We start from the raw sequence: 21,779 nt of genomic DNA, 5'->3' as shown, positions 1-21,779 counted from the left end.
GCTAAAGTATGAACTAAAGAGGCAAAATGCAGAAAATAGAGTAAAAATACATAAAAGCAATGTATAAGTACTCAGAAAATAACAGTAAAAGGAAAAATACAGAAAAATATCCAAAATAAAAAAAAAAGTATGCAGTGGTTCACCAAAATAAACGCCAGAGATGGCGACCTCCCCACACTTAAAAGGAAGCATCGTCCTCGATGCTCAATCAAGCCGGGTGTGAAGGAGTGTCATCACTGGGAGGGATGGTAGCGGGGGTCTCAGTGGTGGTGGTGGGCTGAGGGTTTGGCTGCTGTGGAGGAGGTGCTGACTGGATCGGGATCTCAAGATCCGTAGCCTCAATCTAATGTGGGACCGCTGCCTGTGGTGCTGCTGGTGCTGCCTGTGGTGCGGCTGGTGCTGCCTCCTGGGGATAGGTCTCTGCCTCGGGCGCATCCGCCTCCTCCTCAGATGCCTCGGATGGTGTGTCGGGCTCGGAGGGGATGTCACCGGATCGTATCATCAGCTTTAGGTGCTCATAGCGCCGCTTGTTGCGATGCTCCATCTGGTCAAGTCGTCGGAACAAGCGGTGCACCAGATGATAGACGGGCTCTGTGGTAGGTGGAGGTGCAGTGGTGGTAGCAGGGGTAGGTGGTGCAGCAGTGGAGGAAGAGGGTCCAGCAGACTGTGGGGTTGACTCATCAGTAGTAGTGAATGGTGCTGGTCTGTGGCCCAGGGCTAAGAAGTTCCAGTTGTGCGGAATGATCTTCCTGCAATCCGCCGCTGGTGGTCTCTCATCGGCATCCTCCCATGGCACGTCAGCTCGACGGCCAAGCTGTGTAACTAGATACGGAAAGGGGAGGGTGCCTCGGACGTGGACCCTGGCCATATAATGCCGAATGAAACGTGGCAGATAAAGGTCCTTACCCTCCTTGGGATCTCCGTCTCGTGAGTACTCAGCATCACATAATTACTCAAGATCTGATGCCATAACCGAGCCTCATCGTTCAAGTATGCTCTCTTGATCCCTCTAGGCATGGTAGTGTCCTGACCCATCTCCCAAGGAACTGTCGGGTCGAGAGCTATCCGTGCCTTCACGGTATCCCAATCAAACTTCATCTGGCGCATGTCCTCCTCAGCCTTTGAATAACCATCAGGCTGATCGGACTTGGCTGGGAGCCGGAGAATGTCCTCTAAGGCCTCCTCAGTGACCAGAATTTGTTTTCTTCTCAGGTTTACTGCATCTAGGGTGGTGAGGTAGTAGTTGCAGTAGAATTTTCGGACCCAAGATGAATTGACCTCTGTCAGTGTTCTCTCCAGAAAGAACCAGCCCCTTTGCTTAATTTTCTCAGTGGTGTACTGCTGGAGGGCGTTTGGAATCTTTAGAGTTCGTTCCAGATATAGATTTCTGGAGTTTGCAAAAGCCGGGTACTTCAGCTCACAGTACCGGTTTGCAAATTTGATAGGATCATTTGCAGGGAGCAGCTGGTCAGCCTTTTCATGCTGTGTGAAGTTCTTCTCCCGCCATGAAGAATCGTGCATTAGAGCAATGATGGACTGGGAGGAATCTCCTCTCTTGCGCTTGCCAGTAGCCTTGCCTTTTCCTTTCCTTTGTGAGGCAGACATCCTGAAAAATAGAAAATCAGGAAATGGATAAAATAGGAAAGCAAATAGGTAATTAAACAAAGGAAACTCAAAGTGGCAAGGGAGAATTAGAATAAGGAAAATGAGTAAATGAAATGTGATTGAATTCATGTTAAATGGAAAAAATAAGCAATATGCCATGGTTAGAAAGTTAGAGGAAAGTGAAAATAATCGGAAAAGAGATTAAAAGGGTTAGTATGGTTAGAATTTGAAAAGGAAATTAGTAAATTAAAATTAGTGAGTTAGTAAAGTGCGGGTTAAAGTAAGTGGCATAGAAAAATTCCATATAACAAGGATTCACGGGTAAAAATAGATGTACTCACAATCGAACAAGGAAAACAGGGTGATGCTGATTCGAATAGAAATAAAGAAAGCAAAAATTGGAATCAGTGAATCACAAATGCAGTTTATAAACCAGGAAATTAAAGAGGATAAGAATGTCTGCCATAGCATTCAAGAAATGGTTTGGGTAAAGTAGAGTAAAACAGAGTTCAGAAATGCCAAACCAAAACATGAATGAAAACAATTTTCAAAAAAAAATTTGGGCAGCATTCCGGCTAAAATTGGATTGTCCCGAAAAATAAACAGCAGTCATAGCAGTTCATATGAATTAAAAACTTGCTGCAGTTACCAGTAATGAATAGAAACAGGAAAATTTAGAGTAACAAGCAGCAATTGCAAGAAAGCACAGCATATGAACGAGGTCACAGGAACAGCAAAATTGCAGTTATGATAAAACATAAACAGGAACAGTGCAAGTAAACAGACCTAGATCCACTAACCATAGCCTAAGCTACCTAACAACCTAAAAATCCACTACAGAATGCATATCTATCTATCCTAATGATGAACAGAAACGAAAAAAAGTACAGAAAAAATGACGAACAGATAAAATGGGGTTGCGTTTTGCGGAACCTGGTAGGCGGAAGGGGTGGAACGGGGAAGAAGGTGGCTGCGGCAGCGTCCAGCGCGGTGGCGGGGCACGGTGTCACGGTGGTGGCTGATGGGGGTAGTGGCGGCGAGGGTTTTGGGTTAGTGAAAGAAGAAGGGGGGTGCGGGTGGGTGGCGGAGAGATAGGGGGGTCGCGGCTGGGTGGCCGGCGGTGGGGGCGGTGGTCGCGGAGGCAGTGGTGGAGAGGGGAGGAGAGAGGAAGAAGGGAGAAGGAGGGAGGGGAGGGGGCTGCGGTGGCAGCGTCCGGGGTGGCGGCGGTGGCGGCTGATGGGGCTGGGTGGTGGTTGGAGGGAGAGGGAGCAGAGAGGGAGAAGAGGGTTGGGGGTGAGAGGGGCTCGCGACTGATAGGGTTCGCGGGCTGGGGGGTTATATTTTCGAATCCACGCGGCCGCGTGGGGCACGCGGTCGCGTGGTTGGGACGAAAATGGGAGTAACGCGATCGCGTGGGGTGCGCGATCGCATGAGGGGGGAAAAGAAGGGTGACGCGATCGCGTGGGTCGCGCGATCGCGTTGCAGGAATTTGTGCTAAACGCACGACTCCAGCGCCGTTTTAGCGCAACTCTCTGTCTCCTTTTGGGGTGATGTGCAATCCATGCGACGCGATCGCGTCGCTCACGCGGTCGTGTGGCATTGGTTTTGTGCAAGTGACGCGATCGCATGGGGCATGCGATCGCGTGGGCCAATTTGTGTGAAACGCACAAGGGCCGCACGATTCCAGCCTAACTTTCTGTTCGTTGGATCCTTACGCCGATATATAGATCACGCGGCCGCGTGGGTCACGCGGTCGCGCGGGTGGTGTTTTCCGCGATATGGCGCGATCGCATGGGGCATGCAGTCGCGTCGTGCATCCTCTTTTTTTTTTTATGCATGAAAAATGCAGAATGCAATGATTAACATGAATGTTATGCATGATTCCAGGTTTAATAAATTAAAATGAAAAAGGAAAAATGAAAGCAATTAACAAGAAATAAATTGAAAAAGAAGCGACCATACCATGGTGGGTTGTCTCCCACCTAGCACTTTTAGTTAAAGTCCTTAAGTTGGACATTGGAGGGGTATCCTGTTATGGTGGCTTATGTTTAAATTCGTCCAAAAATCTCCACCAGTGCTTAGAATGCCAATAGCCTCCGGGGTCCCAAACTAAGCACGCAAAGCTTCCGAACAGCTTTAAATATATTGTTAGGCTCCCGGGATGACAAATGTCAGAATAAACTTCCGGATTCCAAGCCTTGCTTTTAAATCCGCCTCCGTCTTGATCTACATGTCTCCATTCGGGCGGGTTAAAAAGTAGAATCTCACCTTGGTGACCAAACGTTTTCCGTGATCCATGTAATTGAGCATGATACCAATCCGTGTACTTCGAGGTGAAGCGTGGAACCTTATTAAACCTTGTACACCAGCTCTTAGTACGAGCCATTTCCCTCTTACTCTTAAAGCCGCAGAGAGCTCTAAGCTGGCTATCTGTTTCAAGCAAACCATATTCAAGCGAATAAGTAAAGTTATAAGTTAAGGATTGTACCCACTTGAAGCTTGTATTAAGTGGTAATGGCCTTGGGATAGATGTTTTTGGTGGTTCTGCAAGTTTCGTTTCCTTGTGGTCTTCCGTGAATTCCTCCACTTCTTTGCAAAGATCTTCAATTGTATCTGTGTCCTGGTCAAAGTCTTCTGTGTCTTCCTCATCACTTGAGTCATAGATTGGAGGTTGAGAGAAATCTACCTCTGCATCATCTTTATATTCACTTGGGGAAGATTCTTCGATCTCAGAGAATTCACTTACGGATGCAAGTTCATCACTAAGAGAGCTAGACTTGTGACTATCATCATCAAGGGAATTTGTTTCTTGGATTATTCCGTCTGATTCTTCATAAACGATTTTCCTTGGAGAAATATCCTCCTTAGCATCAACTGTAGCATCCTGGACGGAGTTTTCCTCAATTCTGGATTCCCATGGAGGTTTAGCATCTCCTAGATCTTCAACCAACTCTTCTTCTTGAACAAAGACAGCTTCTTCTAATTGTTCCAGTACAAATTCATGCTCTGTCTTGTCCACTGAAGTTTCTGGCACTTCCTTCATGCTCTGCTCTTCATTGGGCTGTCCACATGGAGCTGTGGTTGACCCTTGTATATTTGAGCGCCTAGAAGCCCATTGAATCATTGCTTGCTCCAGTTGTTTAATGGTTGTTTGAAATTTAATTACTGTTTCTCTTAGGCGATCCTCTGCTTCTTGGGTTGCTGGACTTGGACATGCTACAAAGGAAAGTGGTGGTGATTGGGAGCGATTGGATTGGTATTGGGGTAAAGATGGATCATATGGTGGCGAATGGTGAAGAGAAGCTTGTGAGTGTGGTGGTTCAAGGTTATGTTGAAAGGGTGGTTTATATGTACGGGGTGGGGCTTGTTGGTAGTTACAAAGTTGTCCACCATGTCTTTCAGCTGGGTATGCATTGTGGAATGGTCTTTGTCCAGGATATCTTGGAGGGTGTTGCTGCCAAAAGGGTTGATTAGATCCTCTTGGTTCTATCCATCCTTGATTGGTCTGACCTTGATGCACATTCCTGCTGTAACTTCTATTTCCCTTAACAACATTAGAACCAAACTCAAAGCGAGAGGGGTGAGAGTTCATAGCAGCAAATAAAGATAAAAAGGAAAACCAAAAATAAATAAACAAGCAAAAGAAAAAATATTTACAATAACCAATAATAAGGCACACGTTAGCAAGTCCCCGGCAACGACGCCATTTTGACGAGAGGATTTTTACCAGTAAAGAGATTCATAGAAACGGTTGCGTTGTAGATATACTCTCTAAACCGACAAAAATCCCTTTGTACAAACGTTTTGGGTGTCACAAGTAACAAACCCCTTTAGAAATTGTTAACCGAGTATTTAAACCTCGGGTCGTCTTCTCGAGGAACTGCGATGAAGTATGTTCTTATTATTGGCTATAAAGGTTGTAATCGAGGTTTAAAAGGTGAGAAGCAAGTAATTTAAATGACAGGTAAAGTAAATGGCAATTACAATAAATAAATACTGTAAAGCAGACTTTTGGTAAGGTAAAAGAAGTTGGATGTCCAACGTAGTTATCTCTCTCAATTATAATGAAAGTTGAATCTAAACTCCACTTGGTCAACCTTTACTAAGGCAAAGGAAAGTCAAGGGACTAATTAATCTGGCCTTTGAATCCTATTTATTTCCTAAGAAAAGGTTGGGATTATTTAAGTTCAGCTTAATTAGCAAGATAACGATTATCAATTATATTGAGTTTAATAACTGTTGAGTTACTAAATTCTTAACCAGAACCAAAAGGGGAAAAAGTAAAATTGCTGAAGTAATAAGAATATCCTTAGATGGGAAGCAATGGTAACTTAAATTAAGGAGAACAATCATAAACTGAAAATACCTCAATTATCATTAATTCAAATAACAATCTGTGACATGGAATAATTCATAAATCAAATTATAATAATCAATTCAAATGTTGGAATAAATAAATAAAAGTAAAACTAAAATAAAAGAACATTAAACCTGGGATCCAGAGTTACTCTTAAAACAAGAAAAAATCCTAAATCCTAAAAGAGAGAGAGAGAAGATCTCCCTCTCAACTAAATCTAAATCATTGAAAGGTAAAATATGCGAGCTCTCTCTGAATGGGTGCATTCCCACACTTTATAACCTCTGGTCTATGCTGTCTGTACTTGGATCTGGGCCAAAAAGGGCTTCAGAATTCGCTGGGGGCGCATTCTGTAAATTCTGATACGTGGCCCCTGTCACGCGTTCGCGTGAGTCACGCGGTCGCGTCATTTGGAGCTTTTTCTTGCCACGCGGTCGCGTCAGTCATGCGACCGCGTCATGTGCGTTCTTCTTAAGGCGCGCGGTCGCGTCAGTCATGCGACCGCGTCGCTGCTGATTCGTGCTTGGCACGCGATCGCGTCATTCATGCGATCGCGTGGATACCAGTTTCCTTAAAGCTCCGTTTTGCTTTCTCCTTCTATTTTAGTATATTTCCTTTTCCATCCTTTAAGTCATTCTGCCTTAGAAAATCTGAAACTACTCAACACACCGATCACGGCATCGAATGAAAATAAAGGTAATTAAAATAATTAATTTTTAAAGCTTAGGAAACATGTTTTTCACAATATGACATAATAAGGAAGTGAGAGTAAAACCATGCAATTAATGTGAATAAGCAGGTGAAGGATTGTATAAATCACTCAAATTAAGCACAAAAGAACTCATGAAATATGGGTTTATCAGTGCTACCTACCCGCCGGGAGGGGGGGAGCTTGGAAGGATATATGCCAGCTACAGTTCAAGGATCAACGACTGAAACAGAAAATGATCAACGGACTGTCCATGGAGATTGGTGACGGGAGAGGAACTCGGTTCTGGGAGGATGTATGGTTACGTGGTGGGACCCTGAAAGATCTTTTTCCAAGCATTTTCTCAGTTTCAAACCAAAGAGGATCCGTCATAGGGGATTGTGGGTTCTGGGACGGGTTAGAGTGGAGATGGAACTTCCAATGGAGGCGAGAGCTATTCCAATGGAGTTGGACTTAGTCAACCAGTTGCATGAAACATTAAGACTGGTTAATTTAGTATATGGGAGAGAGGACAGAGTTATGTGGAAATTTGATAAATAGGGTGTATTTTCTACTATTTCCTTTGTGCAGGTTATGCAGGTGGAAATGCTTCCAGAGGATATAGCGAGCTACAGCTTTACTACGACAGTTTGGAAGGGTTTAGTCCCACCTAGAGTTGAATTGTTCATATGGTTTGTCTTGACTGAAAGGGTTAATATGAAGGAGAGACTGAGTCGACTGGGAGTGGTTAACCAGGAGGATACTGTCTGTGTGTTGTGTAATGAAAGTATTGAATCTGGATACCACTTATTTCTTGGTTGTAGATTTTCCTGGCAGGTGTGGTGTGCATGGCTGTTTTTTGTTGGAAGACCATGGTCGTGCCCGGGAACACGCTAAAGGAGCATTTTCAAAGTTGGACTGAGTTATCAACTAGTAAACAGGAGCGCAAGAGGTGGATGGTATGTTTCTGTACCATTATCTGGAATATTTGGCTGGAAAGGAATAGGCGGATTTTTCAGAATAAAGGAAAAGGGATTGAAGATATCATCTACCAGTCCTCCATAAACTACAAGGAGTGGATAGGTGTGGATCCCTTCTGTTGTTGATGGCAATGCCGAAGATGACAACGGGGATCATTTAGTATTTTTATAACGTACTCCATTTTATAATTGTGTTTGTTTGTTATATCTATGCTCTACTTATTGTGTTGAGCTTCTCCTTTCAAAAAAAAAAGATGTTAAACACCAAATATATTAAAAACTAAACTCATTGAAATTCAAACGTATTAATAGTGAATAATCTCATTAAAAGCCACTAAAAATCCTATATATATTTTTATTTTTTATTTAATTAATATATAATTGGGTTCACGGGTTGGTTTGGGTTCTGCACCCCCAGAACCGATACCCGAATCAATCAACTAACAAAGACCATTAGTTTGGTTCAGGTTGGACCCGATTACCTATTGGTCAATAACCAATTTAATTGGTTCGATTCAGATTCGGACGGATAATCAAGTATCTGCTACCCGTGCTCACCCCTAACTGCTACAACTATTTGTGCTACTAATGATATCCATAATAGAGATAATAATACTTATTATTAGTACTTATAATATTAATATCAATCTATCATAAATATTATTACTTTGATAATAACAATTTTAATAACAGTTCAGATAACAAAACTCATAATAATAATAATAATAATAATAATAATAATAATAATAATAATAATAATAATAATAATAATAATAATAATTTTTGAATTTTTTATAATTTTTATATCAGCTCCTCTATATAGTTAAATAGTCTAATATAAATACTGATTAGTCAAGTATAATGTTACTTTGGAGATTCATTGAACGGCTAAGTTTGGTTAATCATTGAAATGTTTGACTAACAATTTTTTAAGAACGTAGGACATTTTTCTATATTTTTCATAAATTTACTCAGAAATTCAAAATATTATTTAAAAAATAATGACATATACTACTCAATTTATATATTAGTCAAATTGTTCACGAAGAATTGATAATTTATTTATTTTAAATATATACAAAACTTTATGTATCTCAATGTTTTTTAATAATAAATTTCTGGGTCTTTTTGTCCTTTGAAAAATTGCTTATTTTTCAACAACAACAATTGCTTATTCCTTTTAAAAAATAGACAGTATATTTATCTTTCAATTATTATTATTATTATTATTATTATTATTATTATTATTATTATTATTATTTGAACTGTTATTAAAATTATTATTATCAAAGTAATAATATTTATGATTGTTATCACTTATCAATATTATAAGTACTAATAATAAGTATTATTATTTCTATGAATATCATTAGTACATAGTGCAAGTAGTTGTAGCAATGTTACTACATGGGTTTGTATCTGCGCGTTAAAAAGTTTTTTCCTAATAAAATAACACGAGTCTGTCAAAACTATCTTGCACAAAAAAAAAAAAAAAAAAAAAAACTCATAAATGACAAAAAATTCAACAAAAGAAACAAAAATTAATGGGTAAAGTATTAAATTGGTTCCTATGTTTGGGATAATTCTGTTTTGGTCTTTAAGATTTAAAGTGTCCTATTTAAATTCAAAAAAGTTTCATTTAGTTTTAATGTAGTCCCACCGTGAAGTCAAAGTTAAATAATTAACGGAATGTCCTACATGACAGTAGTATAAGAACAAGATCGATAATCTGGAGAACAAATACAAGTTATAGAGGCACAAAATTAACTGTAGATGTATCAATACATTTATTTATTATTTTTATTACAATTTAAATAAAATATTTTCTATAAAACTAAAGAGAATGATAAATAAATGTATTGATGCATTCACAGTTGATTTTGTGCCTTTGGAACTTATACTTGTTCTTTAAATTATCGACCTTATTCTTATACTGCTGTCATGTAGGACATTTCGTTAATTATTTAAATTTGACCTCACAGTGGGACTAAATTGAAGCTAAATGAAACTTTTTTGAATTCAAATAGAACACTTTAAACTTTAAGGACCAAAACAGGATTACATCCAAACGTAAGGGACCAATTTAGTACTTTACCCAAAATTAATAAACTTGCTAATTACTTCTAACAATGCTCATTAACAATCCTAACTTTATTTAGGATTTAAATTTTCTAAATTTTGACTTTTATTTTAGAGAATAAAATGTGATCTTTCACTATTTATTTCATAAATAAGACTAAAAAAAAATATAAAAAAAATATTTAAAGACGAAAAATTACACTTTATTTTTTAAAGTAAAAATTTAAAATTTAGAGATTCAAATTCCTTTAAACGAGGGCCTAATCACTTTTCCATAAATCACAGTGTACTATCTATATCAAGACCAATCTTTATTCTTCCAAGAGACAGATGTCAATTGGATACTCATCTAACGAAAATTTATATATGTTGATGTCTCCATACTATCTACACCTAAGAGTTGACCAAATACTTTTCAACAAAACAATCCTAATACTTGATGTATGAAATGATTTTCAAATGAAAATTATGGATTACTTATAATACTTGTTTTATATATGTTTAAAAATATATAACATATTTTATTTAAAAGATAATAATTTAGCATAACTTGTGTTTACGTAAGTGTTCAATTAAAAAAAAGAAAAATTGCATGCATGACTTTAGTCAAAATTTATGGTTAAATTATTGTTTTTTTTGGAAAACTATAATATGTAAAAATTATTTTTCATTTTATAGAAGAGTCTTTTAAATCTTCTAATACATTTAAGGTATTTAGATTAAAAAATGTAGTGAGTTTTTTTTTTTTTTTATATATAATTTAGACAAATATTTTTTTATGATACTTTTAATTGTGTCACTAAGGCATATGTAAAATTTTTTTCTAATATTTTTTTTATTTCTTATTTGTTTTTCTCAAATTAATATTTGTAATAATTTATTTTAATTTTGTAGTAATGCTATTCGTTTGCACTGACCAACTAACTTTAATGTCAAATATACCCTTATGTATTATGTTTATTTTGGCCATCGTTTACTTTCCAAGAAAAATAGAACGGAAGTGGAGATGCAAAATAAAGCTTTCATGTATTTGGGATTTTTCATTTTTATAAATTAAACAAATATAACAATTACCGAAATAAATAATTTGAAAAATAGTTATCGAAATAAATATTTTTTTATCTCGTTTATACTGTAAATGAGATAATTTTGCATGTATCTCATTTACAGTGTAAACGAGATAAGACAAGTAGACGTGAAATGAGATATACATGTATTTGTATTTTTTTTTAAATTTTTTTGAAAATAATAAAAAATATTAATAATATCAATAATCTAAACTTTTAGCATGTAATTAGTATATAAAAAGATTGGTAAAAGAGATTAAAATGAATATGTTTGATCAATTAGTACTCAAGAAGAGTACATAAAAAATTTTAGATTAAATTATGATCCAATTGGATTGATTTAAATTCAAAAAATAAAAAATTCATACGTATTCAAGGAAAGTTCCATGATGAGAATAAATACGATAATTGTGACCACTTTTAAAAATTGAAAGATGGAAAGGGTAAAGTTGATGCACGATAAATAAAATACAAAAAGATGAGATAACCGTTTGCCAATTGTTAGGAGAGGTTGATGGGGATAGTGGGAAAAGAATTGAAATCATTATCTCTCATGTGGATAGTGGGAGATAATGTGAGATAACCGTTTCAGGTCTCTTCCCACTATTCCTATCAACTTCTCCTAACAATCGGCAAAATGTTATCTCATCTTTCTGTGTTTTATTTATCGTGCATCAACTTTACGATTCCCATCTTTTCATTTTAATCTCTTCTACCAATCTTTTTATGTACTAATTGCATGCTAAAAGTTTGGATTATTGAAATTATTAATATTTTTTTATTTTCAACTTTTTTTAAAAAAATACATAAATCTCGTTTACACTGTAAATGAGATTTATATCTCGTTTATAGTGTAAATGAGATATGTGTATTTCGTTTACACTGTAAACGAGATATACACGTGTTGCGTCCACTTGTCTTATCTCATTTACCCTGTAAGTGAGATACATGCAAAATTATCTCGTTTACAATATAAACTAGATAAGAGAGGAGTATTTATTTCGGTAAATATTTTTTAAATTATTTATTTCGATAATTATTACATTTATTTAATTTATAAAAATAAAAAATCCCATATATAATGTATTTTCCTTGGTAAGTTTAAACGTTTATTCACATAATTGTCTTATACAATTTTTTCTAAATAAATAATTTTAAGGTTATTTATTGAGAATTTGATTTTGGTTTATTATGAATGTAAACTTATTAATTATTACGGATTCGGCCTATGGATCCTACATCCGGAACGGCCTCGGAACCCGGTTATCCGGGCCCGACCCGCTTCCCCTTCTAGAAGGTCCGGAACTGGCCCACTAGAGTCCCTAACCAATTTTCGAATTCAAATACCTCCCTTATCTTAGCCAGACAAGATAAGATAAGATATTGACCATCACCTATAAATAGAGGACCCAGGTCCCTCCAGGTATTCATTCATTCTTCACACCTTTTACCTCTTAGATCTATTCTGACTTGAGCGTCGGAGTGTCTTTGCAGGTACCACTCCCCATTGCTCCAATCAAATAATCCGGCATCCGCCTCGACCTGCAAGTTTCCGATCCATCTCTCAACCCCTACCGGAGGCATCCAGTACATTGGTGCCGTCTGTGGGGAACTTACAATGTTGGGACAGAATGGCGAACAAACTCGAGGAGCAATTCCCAAGCCACCACGCTGACTCCCAAACGAGGAACCCGACTCCCGAACCCCAATAAACTACACCCCACAGAAGGATAACAACCGCTATTCACCAGACCACTCCAGTGCATAACAAAGAAAATAGCCCCATCATCAAAGCATGAGATCCCAAAAACTCAGGAGAAAAAGTAGCTCAGATAATCCAAGACCTCTGCCTCCGAGTACAAGAACTCGAGGGCCGAGTTGCGACCAAGGAAAAACACAACGCTGAGAACGGAAGTCACGCAACTTCCAGATCAAGGTCTCGCCATGAAACTAGAAATGGTAGGTCATCAGAATGGCAACATGCCAGGAAGTACAATCGCAGCATCTCCCATAACCACAGACACAGCAGGTCGCCAGAACGGCGACACAGCAAGAGGTACAATCGCAGCGTCTCCCGTAACCCAGCCCATCAACACGACACGGACGACGACCGACGACACCGAGAAGCCAAACGCACAAGGAACGACCATGTCATAATGGGAGCTACTCCCTTTACCGAAAGAATCCTGAGAGCAAAACTCCCTAAGGGCTTCGACAAACCCACTGATATGAAGTACGACGGGACCAAGGATCCCCAGGAACACCTAACGGCCTTCGAGGCAAGAATGAACTTGGAATGGGCTACCGACGCGGTCCTATGTAGGGCATTCCCAGTAACCCTAGCTGACCCCGCGATCAAGTGGTTCAACGCCCTCCCTAACGGATCCATAACTGGCTTCCACGATATCTCGCAGAAATTCATGGCCCAATTCACCACCAGAATCACAAAAGCCAAGAATCCCATCAGCTTGTTGGGAATCGCCCAAAAACAGGATGAGTCTACGAGAAAATACCTCGATCGCTTTAACGACGAATGCCTAACGGTCGACGGACTCACGGATTCAGTCGCAAGCCTTTGCCTAACTAATGGGCTCATGAACGAAGACTTCCGGAAGCACCTCACTACCAGACCATTATGGACCATGCACGAAATCCAGAGCATCACAAAAGAGTACATAAACGACGAATAGGTAAGCCAAGTCGTGGCCGCCAATAAACGATAGCACGGCGGCACATAGCACGGCAGCTTGACACCTCGACATAACCCCCCACCAAGAGAAAACCCAAGGGAACATCCCAAACCAACAAACGCAAACCGACCCCCCAGATTCGGAAAATTCTCTAACTAGACACCTTTAACGGTCCCGATCACCGAGATATACCACCAAATAGCAGATTGAGGTATCCTCCCGAAGGCCCGACAGCTCAAGGAAAGAACAAGCGGCAACAAAGCCCTATACTGCGAGTACCTCCGAGGTTATGGACACAGGACCCAAGACTGTTTTGACCTAAAAGACGCCCTAGAGCAAGCCATACGAGACGGCAAGCTCCCCGAGTTCGCCAAAATCATCAGGGAACCAAAACGCACGGAAAGAGAGAGATCACCGAAAAGAGAAGGACATAACCCGAGAACTCAGAGACAAGCCACCAGGGAAAGCTGAGAGACAGACCCGACCATCGTCGTGAATGTGATCACGGGGAAAAACACCCCGGAAAAGTCAAAATCAGCACTAAAAAAAGATCTCAAGATCCTGGCAGTCAAAAGCCAAAACCCGACCGCCATCACCAATAGAGCAATAACATTCTCCCCTGAGGATTGCCAGCACGGCGCCTCGGCAGAAGACGCCCCCTTCGTCATCTCGGCAAAGATTGGAACCGGACTCTTTAGAAGAATACTAGTGGACACGGGAGCAGATTCCAACATCCTCTTCAGAGGAGCTTACGACAAGCTCGGACTCCACAGCGACAACCTCCAAACACACTGCAACGGAGTAACCGGACTCGGAGACAACTTCCTCAAGCCAGACGGTTCCATCATTCTTCCCGTTACCATAGGGACAGGAAACCAAAGGAAGACAATCCTGTCCGAGTTCGTGGTCCTCAAGGACTCCACCGCCTACAACGTGATCCTAGGAAGAAAAATAATCAACGACCTCTCTGCCGTCATCTTCACAAAATTCCTCCTCATGAAATTTACTGTAGAAGAAGGCTCTATCGGGACGATCCACGGAGATCGGGAAATCGTAGTTGAATGCGATAACACTAGCCTAGCCCTACGAAAGAGATCCCGCGACGCGGCCGGCATATTCTTAGCCGACCTGGATGCTCGACAAGACGGACAACCCAAACCAGAACCAGAGGGAGACATGGAGAAACTCCAAATAGGGCGCACCAAAGAAGAATACACCTTCATCAACTGGAACCTCTGAAGGTTGTGGTAGGCTTAGAGAAAGGGGGTTGAATCTATGCCTTTCTTTTAAACGACTGAAATGACCCTTTAAAACAAACTTTGAATTTTGATTCTGTTTGTACTCAGCAGCGAAAATTTATGAGAAAATTTATTTTTGTCTCATGAACATCAGAAAAGAGAACAGTGCAGAGAAGAGAAAAGTTAACACCAACATATATCCTGGTTTGGTTGCCTTGTGTTATGCAACCTACATCCAGTCTCCTCCGCAATAATGGAGGAATATCCACTATAGTTACAAGTATTACATACACCAATTCCACAAGATTTACACAATCCTTTCACACTCAAGTTCTAACCTAACTTGACATTGGCTATGCTAATACCTAACTATTTACTCTTAGTACTAACCTAACTAAGAAAGGGATACCTCACAGGTACAGTACAGGATACAAGACATGAACATACCTAAAGAAATCTGAAAATAACTCTAGGCTTTTCTCTTAAGTGTTTCACTCAGCCTTTTTTTCACTCATGGCTTTTACTTGAGCTCTCTCAATTTTCCTTTTCACTCAAAAAATAATAGAAAGATAAACATTGAAAAGTACATTACAATTTGTAAAACATGAATGAGGTTGACTTCATCAACAGCCTCTTTGCTATGTGAAAAACCAGATTAGCAAGCCTCTGATTCAGTTCTTCATACTGGTGGAATAAACCTTTGACTAGGAAACACTGTCCAGTTAGATGAACTTCTTCAAAGACCTTTTCTCAGAACATATACCTCAAGAACACTGGTTTTCTCTCCTTGGTTCTGAATGAGCAGAAAGTCTTCTTTTTATCTCCTTGCGTGTTGCTTGGTTGCTCTCCCTAGGTCAATTTCTTGAGCCTTGAGCTTCACCAACCTACTGTCTCACTTTTTCTCATTAAACCTCAGAGTAGAACTTTGCTTCTGACTTCTCCATCTTGACCGAAAGCCATAAAACAACATCCATAAAAGTCTCTCAATGGTAAATCGAATCTGAACCCTTGAAAACCAACTTGCTCCCCAAGACATGTTTGAGACCGTGGATTTACAGCAGAGAAGAACAGAAATCCTCTTTTCCATATAGCTCAAAACGGAGTGGTAGAGAGTTGAAGATGAAGAAAAGAAAGTGTGTTGCATGTATAAGGAAATGGGTTACCTTTAACCTAATCTTGATATGGTTTGAATTTACTGATTAGACTTCTGCGTTTCAAGCTTAGACTTTTTGTTTCTTGCTTCTTTGATGATCACCTTAGGGAAGAAGCTTTCTCTTTCTCTTTCTCACTTTTCTGAGTTTTGTGATTTGACTAAGACAGAAGAGAGAGGAACGTTGCTTTGGTAGGAGATCAAATTGGAGGGATTTAAAATTGAGTTGGGTTTGGATCGGATATCCATTAAGCAACCCGTTTGGCCTATCTGACTTCTTTCTTTACTTTTCCTTGGGCTTCTATTTTTGCTTTAAGCACACCATCGTTGCTATTTGCTTTTCATTCCATTTGGGTTATAAAATTGAATTTTGGCCTGTAACAATAAATAATTAGTAATATGAAATTATAATTAATCAACACTAATTATTTTTTTGCCCAAAAATAATGTTTGTCATCACTAATTAATTTAGTTAATTTCTTAACTCAACAATCTCCCCCTTGATGACAAACATATTTAAGCAATAACCAAAAGGAATTGAATTTTAGTAAAAGTTAGAAAACTTCCCTTTGAATGATGTTACTTACTTTTGTGTTGCTCCCCCTTTCCTTTTCAACAGTATCTCCCCCTGGATTTATACTTTCCTCTTTATTCCTGTTTATTGTACTTATATAGGACACAATAAGAAGCTACACACACTAAGGGAGTTTAAACAAACAACCACAAAATCAGCCCAACACTGAACATATTATATCAGCAGCATAATATAAGCATCAAGTTTAATTTTTGGGCAATTTATCAGCATATGAGAGCAAGTTCTAATGCAGCAGTCAAACAGAAGTCACAAAGCAATAATAGTAGCTGCAATAAAATTCACCATATCCTATTCCTATTGCTATTACTCCCCCTTTTGTCAACAAAGGCGGATAATAAGCAAGATCAACAATAACAACACCTTATAACCTGAAGAAGAGAGTTAGTGCACAGTCCTAATGAATTAACAAAGGTGCAACGTTATCCAAAATTATTACAGTCATCCAAGACAAAAAAAGTTCAACAGTAGCAAAAGAAACAGAATTCATGAGACAAAAAGAGAGCAGTAGCAGTTTTCATGAGACAAATATAGGCGTCAGAACTATTTCCCTCCAAATTAGCTTCCTCTTCAACATCTGTGACAGGGTCTTCATCTTTTTGAAGGTTGTCAATGAAAGTCATGAACACAGCCACTCTATCCCTTGATTTCCTTAGGAAATTCTCATGCTTGCTAGCTAGCTTCCTTTGTTCGTTACTCATGGCAATCATATGATTGGATTGGGAGACGAACTCCTGAACAACATCCTTGAATAAAATTTCAGTTTTGGTGAGAAGAGCATACAAAATAAGAGTATCAGTGTAAGAAACCCTTTGATATGAACCACTTTGAGGAAGTATGATGTGGTTGACCATTCGGTGCAACTGAGCACGTTCATATCCAAGGACTTTGTGAGTGGGTGTAATGCCATCAATCAAGGAAACATGTTCACAAATATTAGCCAAAGCATTATGGTAAGAAATACCAACTCCTTCATCCCACTTAACAGACGCATACACACAAGGCCCAACATCAGTATACTTCAATGAATTACTGATTGTTTCTTTGTTCAAAATAATGTCTCTGCCTTTAACATATGAGTGAACAGTGCCTTCATGATATGTCATGTTTGCATAAAACTCTTTAACCAACAGAGGATAAACAGGCTTTTTGATGTCAAAAAGGTGATTCCAGTCCAGAAATTCTAAATTTTCAACAAAAGGAAAATCTTTTCTTTTCAAAGTTGGCAAATCAGCAAGAAAGGAAGGACATAGGGTATGATACTTAATAACTCCATCATAAAAGTCATTATTAATGGCAGATTTGAATCTATAAGGGTTATAGTTTGAATGAGAGGTCAAAAAGTGTGATTTATGATCAAAAGGCCCAACATATAGTTCTTTAACATTTTTGAGAGGAAGTCGAGTTTCAACTCACTATGAACGCACTGGAACCGACCTGGATTTGGGTTGAATTGGCTCGAGAACTGGTTCTTCAGCCACTGGACGCTTGCCTTTGGAAGAGCTTGGTTTTGAAGAGCCAGGTTTTGAGGGAGTGACCTTTGGAGGTGGCGTCGGCTTGGCAGAGGCAGGGTATCTGGGAGTATTTTTGGTCCGAGCCATGGGGTCACAACGAGGAGGAGAGGTAGGAGGAGAAGGGGATGGAGTGAAGGTCCGGTCTTGGGAGCGAATGGAAGGCTTTGTGGGAAGCTTGTACACTTTTTCACGAGGAGGCCTTTTAGCATTGGTTTTCTTCCTCATTTGGTTAGTTTCAGGCTTTTGAGGGAAGAGAAGCAGTAAAGATAGTGGAGGAAACCGAGGAGTTGAGGAGAAGTTAATGGAGGGAAGAGAGAGAGTGTTGGTAACCGTACCCAAAGGAAGTTTTTCGCAAACCATGCAACTGCATCACCTTTTGAAAAGACTTGAAAAGACATGACTTCATAAAAGAAAGATTTGATTTGATTTATTTTAAAAAAAGGAAATTTATTTTTAAATTTCGAAAACTTTTTAAAAGAATTAAATTAAACTGAAAATCCTTTTGGACCAGAAAACATTAAATGAAAATCCTTTAAAAAAAATTAAACACACAGCACAACAAAAAAAATTATTAACCAAACAAAAATTGTAACATTCATATTTGGGCCCAGAGATGGTTGGATTTAAGGAAACACATTGGACCACTCTAGATCTGATTTTTGAGGTTGGCCCAGATCAATTTTCACTTGAAACAAGCCCAGAACACGTTGATTAAGGGGAACGTTCTGCTTCTGCCCAGAATTGTCTCATACCTGTTTATGAGACAAAAACTCCAACAAATACATTAGCAATTTTCAAACAGTGAATCATAGCTCAAAATTCCTAGACTAGTCCTAAGCATGCAGAATTTGTCCTTAGCACGTGGTCTTGTGAAAATGTCTGCTAATTGCTACTCAGATTTAACAAATTGAATACTAATATCCCCCTTTTGGACATGTTCTCTTATTGAGTGAAATTTCACTTCAATATGTTTAGTCCTAGAGTGCAAAACTGGATTTTTAGAAATATTAATGGCACTCATATTATCACACATCAAGGGAATATTTTCAGCATTTAATTTGTAATAAGCAAGCTGTGTTTTTAACCATAAAAGCTGAGAACAACAAGAGGAAGCAGCTATATACTCAGCCTCTACAATGGATAAGGCCACTGTTGGTTGCTTCTTACTTGACCAAACATTTAAGGACTTTCCAAGGAAGCAACATAGGCCTGAAGTGCTCCTTCTATCAACTCTATCACCGGCAAAATCTGCATCACAATAACCAACTGCAGAAAAATCATTAATCTTAGGATACCAAAGACCGAAATTGGATGTGCCAGGAACATATCTAATAATCCTCTTAACTGCAGAAAGATGTGACTCTTTTGGTTTGGATTGGAACCTTGAACACAATCCAACACTTTGCACAATATCGGGTCTAGAGAAAGTTAAGTACATGAGAGAACCAATCATTCCTCTATACCTAGTCTCATCTACATCTTTCTCAGTTTCTCCCTTATCTAATTTTGAATTAGGGTGCATGGGAGTTCCCATGGGTTTGGCATTTTCCATATCAAATTTCATAACAAATTCCTTGGTATACTTCTCTTGATGAATGAAAATACCTTTTTCAGTTTGTTTAATTTATAGCCCAAGGAAAAAATTAAGCTCACCCATCATACTCATGTCAAATTCACTTGTCATGAGTTTTCCAAATTCAGAACAAAGGGATTCATTGGCTGATCCAAAAATAATGTCATCAACAAATATTTGGACTAGAATAAAAGAATCATTAGAATTCTTGATAAATAGAGTTGTGTCTGTGGTGCCTCTTTGAAAACCATTTTTCAAAAGAAAAGAGCTAAGTCTCTCATACCAAGCTCTAGGAGCTTGTCTTAAACCATAGAGAGCTTTTAATAATTTGAAAACATAGTTAGAATGCTCTTTATTTTCAAAACCGGGTGGCTACTCCACATACATTTTTCTATCTATCACACCATTCAAAAATGCACATTTCACATCCATTTGATACAATTTAAAACCACAAAATGCAGCATAAGCTAAGAGAAGTCTTATGTCTTCCATTCGGGCAACAGGGGCAAAGGATTCATCAAAGTCTATTCCTTCTTCTTGGTCATATCCTTGTGCCACTAGCCTCACTTTGTTTCTTGCAATGCTGCCATCTTGTCCTAACTTGTTGCAAAATATCCATTTGGTGCCAGTCACTTTCTTTCCACTTGGCCTTGGAACCAAATTCCAAACTTGGTTCTTCTCAAACTCTTTGAGCTCATCTTCCATTGCCTTTACCCAAGAAGGATCACCAAGGGCTTCCTTAACATTTTGAGGCTCCATTTGAGAGAGAAGGGCAGTGTTTGTTCCTTCATTTTCTTTTCTTGTTGAAGACCGAGTTTTAACTCCATGAGAGATGTCCCCAATAACAAATTCTTCTGGGTAATTCTTCAAGAATCTCCATTCACGAGGTCTGGTGGACTTGGAGGAAGATTCAGTCACCAAGGGATTCTGGGTATTGCTGTTTCCAGGATCTCCTTCAGATTCATGAGACAAATGAAATTGTCCCTTGAATTTTCAGCATTTGCAGTTTCTGGTTCAGCTTGACCAGAATTTTCTTTTTCATGATTTTGAGCAGTTTCATCTTCCTTTTGAGCTTGATTTCCTGCATCATAATCTTCCAAAATGCTTTGTACCAAGTTAGTATCATAATCTTCCTAGCATCTTGATGATAAACCCTATATGCTTTACAAGTTGTGGAATATCCTACAAACAAACACTCATACGCCTTTGGATTAAATTTACCCAAATTATCCTTGTTATTTAAAACAAAACGTTTGCATCCAAAGATGCGCAAGTAATCTAAGTTTGGTGGGTAGCCTTTCCATAGTTCATAAGGGGTTTTCTTCAAAAATTTCCTTATGATTGTTCTATTCAAAATGTGGCAAGCCATGTTAACTGCTTCAGCCCAAAGAAATTTTGGAACATTACTCTCACAAAGCATAGCTCTTGTCATCTCTTGTATGCTTCTATTTTTTCTTTCCACAATACCATTTTGTTGTGGTGTTCTTGGACAAGAAAAGTTGTGAGATATTCCAAATTTCTCACAAAAGGATTCAAATAAATTATTTTCAAACTCAGTTCCATGATCACTTCTTATAGAAGAGATTTTAAAATCCTTTTCATTTTGAATTTTTTTGCAAAAAGGTTCAAAGGCCGAAAAGGCTTCATTTTTGTGTGTAAGAAATAAAATCCAACCAAACCTAGTATAGTCATCCACAATCACTAAACCATAATGTTTACCACCTAGGCTTTGAGTTCTTGTTGGACCAAATAAATCAATGTGTAGCAACTCAAGTGGTCTTTTAGTAGAGATGTCTTCCTTTGGTTTAAAAGAACTTTTTGTTTGTTTTCCCATTTGGAAAGAACCACAAGTGATGTCTTTGTCAAACTTTATCAAAGGAAGACCTCTTACTAATTCTTTCTTTACAAGTTTGTTTATTTGAAACATACTTGCATGACCCAATCTCTTGTGCCATAACCACTTTTCAGATTCTTTAGAATGAAAACAGGCTACATTTTGATCTTTTAGTTCATCAAGGGTAAGTCCATACATATTATTAAAACGCTTGGAAACAAAAAGCACTTCATTTGTCTTCTCATTAACAACACAGCATTCAAGTCTATTGAAAGTCACTAAATATCCTAAATCACATAGCTGACTTATACTCAAAAGATTGTGCTTCAATCCACATACCAAAAGTACATCATCAATGAAAGTTGATTGTTCATTACCTACTTTTTCAACAACAATGATTTTACTTTTACCA

General features: G+C 38.5%; 1 protein-coding gene across 1 annotated transcript; it reads left to right on the top strand.

The window, feature by feature from the left end:
- Nucleotides 1–12,932: 12,932 nt before the first annotated feature.
- LOC140183071 (uncharacterized) lies at nt 12,933–13,466 on the top strand. The gene has a single exon (XM_072231071.1). It carries the CDS (start codon nt 12,933–12,935, stop codon nt 13,464–13,466), a length of 534 nt encoding a protein of 177 aa, XP_072087172.1.
- Nucleotides 13,467–21,779: the final 8,313 nt, after the last annotated feature.

Source organism: Arachis hypogaea, chromosome 20 (genome assembly GCF_003086295.3).
Source record: "Arachis hypogaea cultivar Tifrunner chromosome 20, arahy.Tifrunner.gnm2.J5K5, whole genome shotgun sequence".
Lineage (NCBI taxonomy): Eukaryota > Viridiplantae > Streptophyta > Magnoliopsida > Fabales > Fabaceae > Arachis > Arachis hypogaea.
This window is presented reverse-complemented; position numbering and strand designations above follow the sequence as displayed.

What these genes read in the sequence shown, in the direction of transcription:
- LOC140183071 (XM_072231071.1), top strand. Translation starts at nt 12,933, where the DNA reads ATGGGAGCTACTCCCTTTACCGAAAGAATCCTGAGAGCAAAACTCCCT.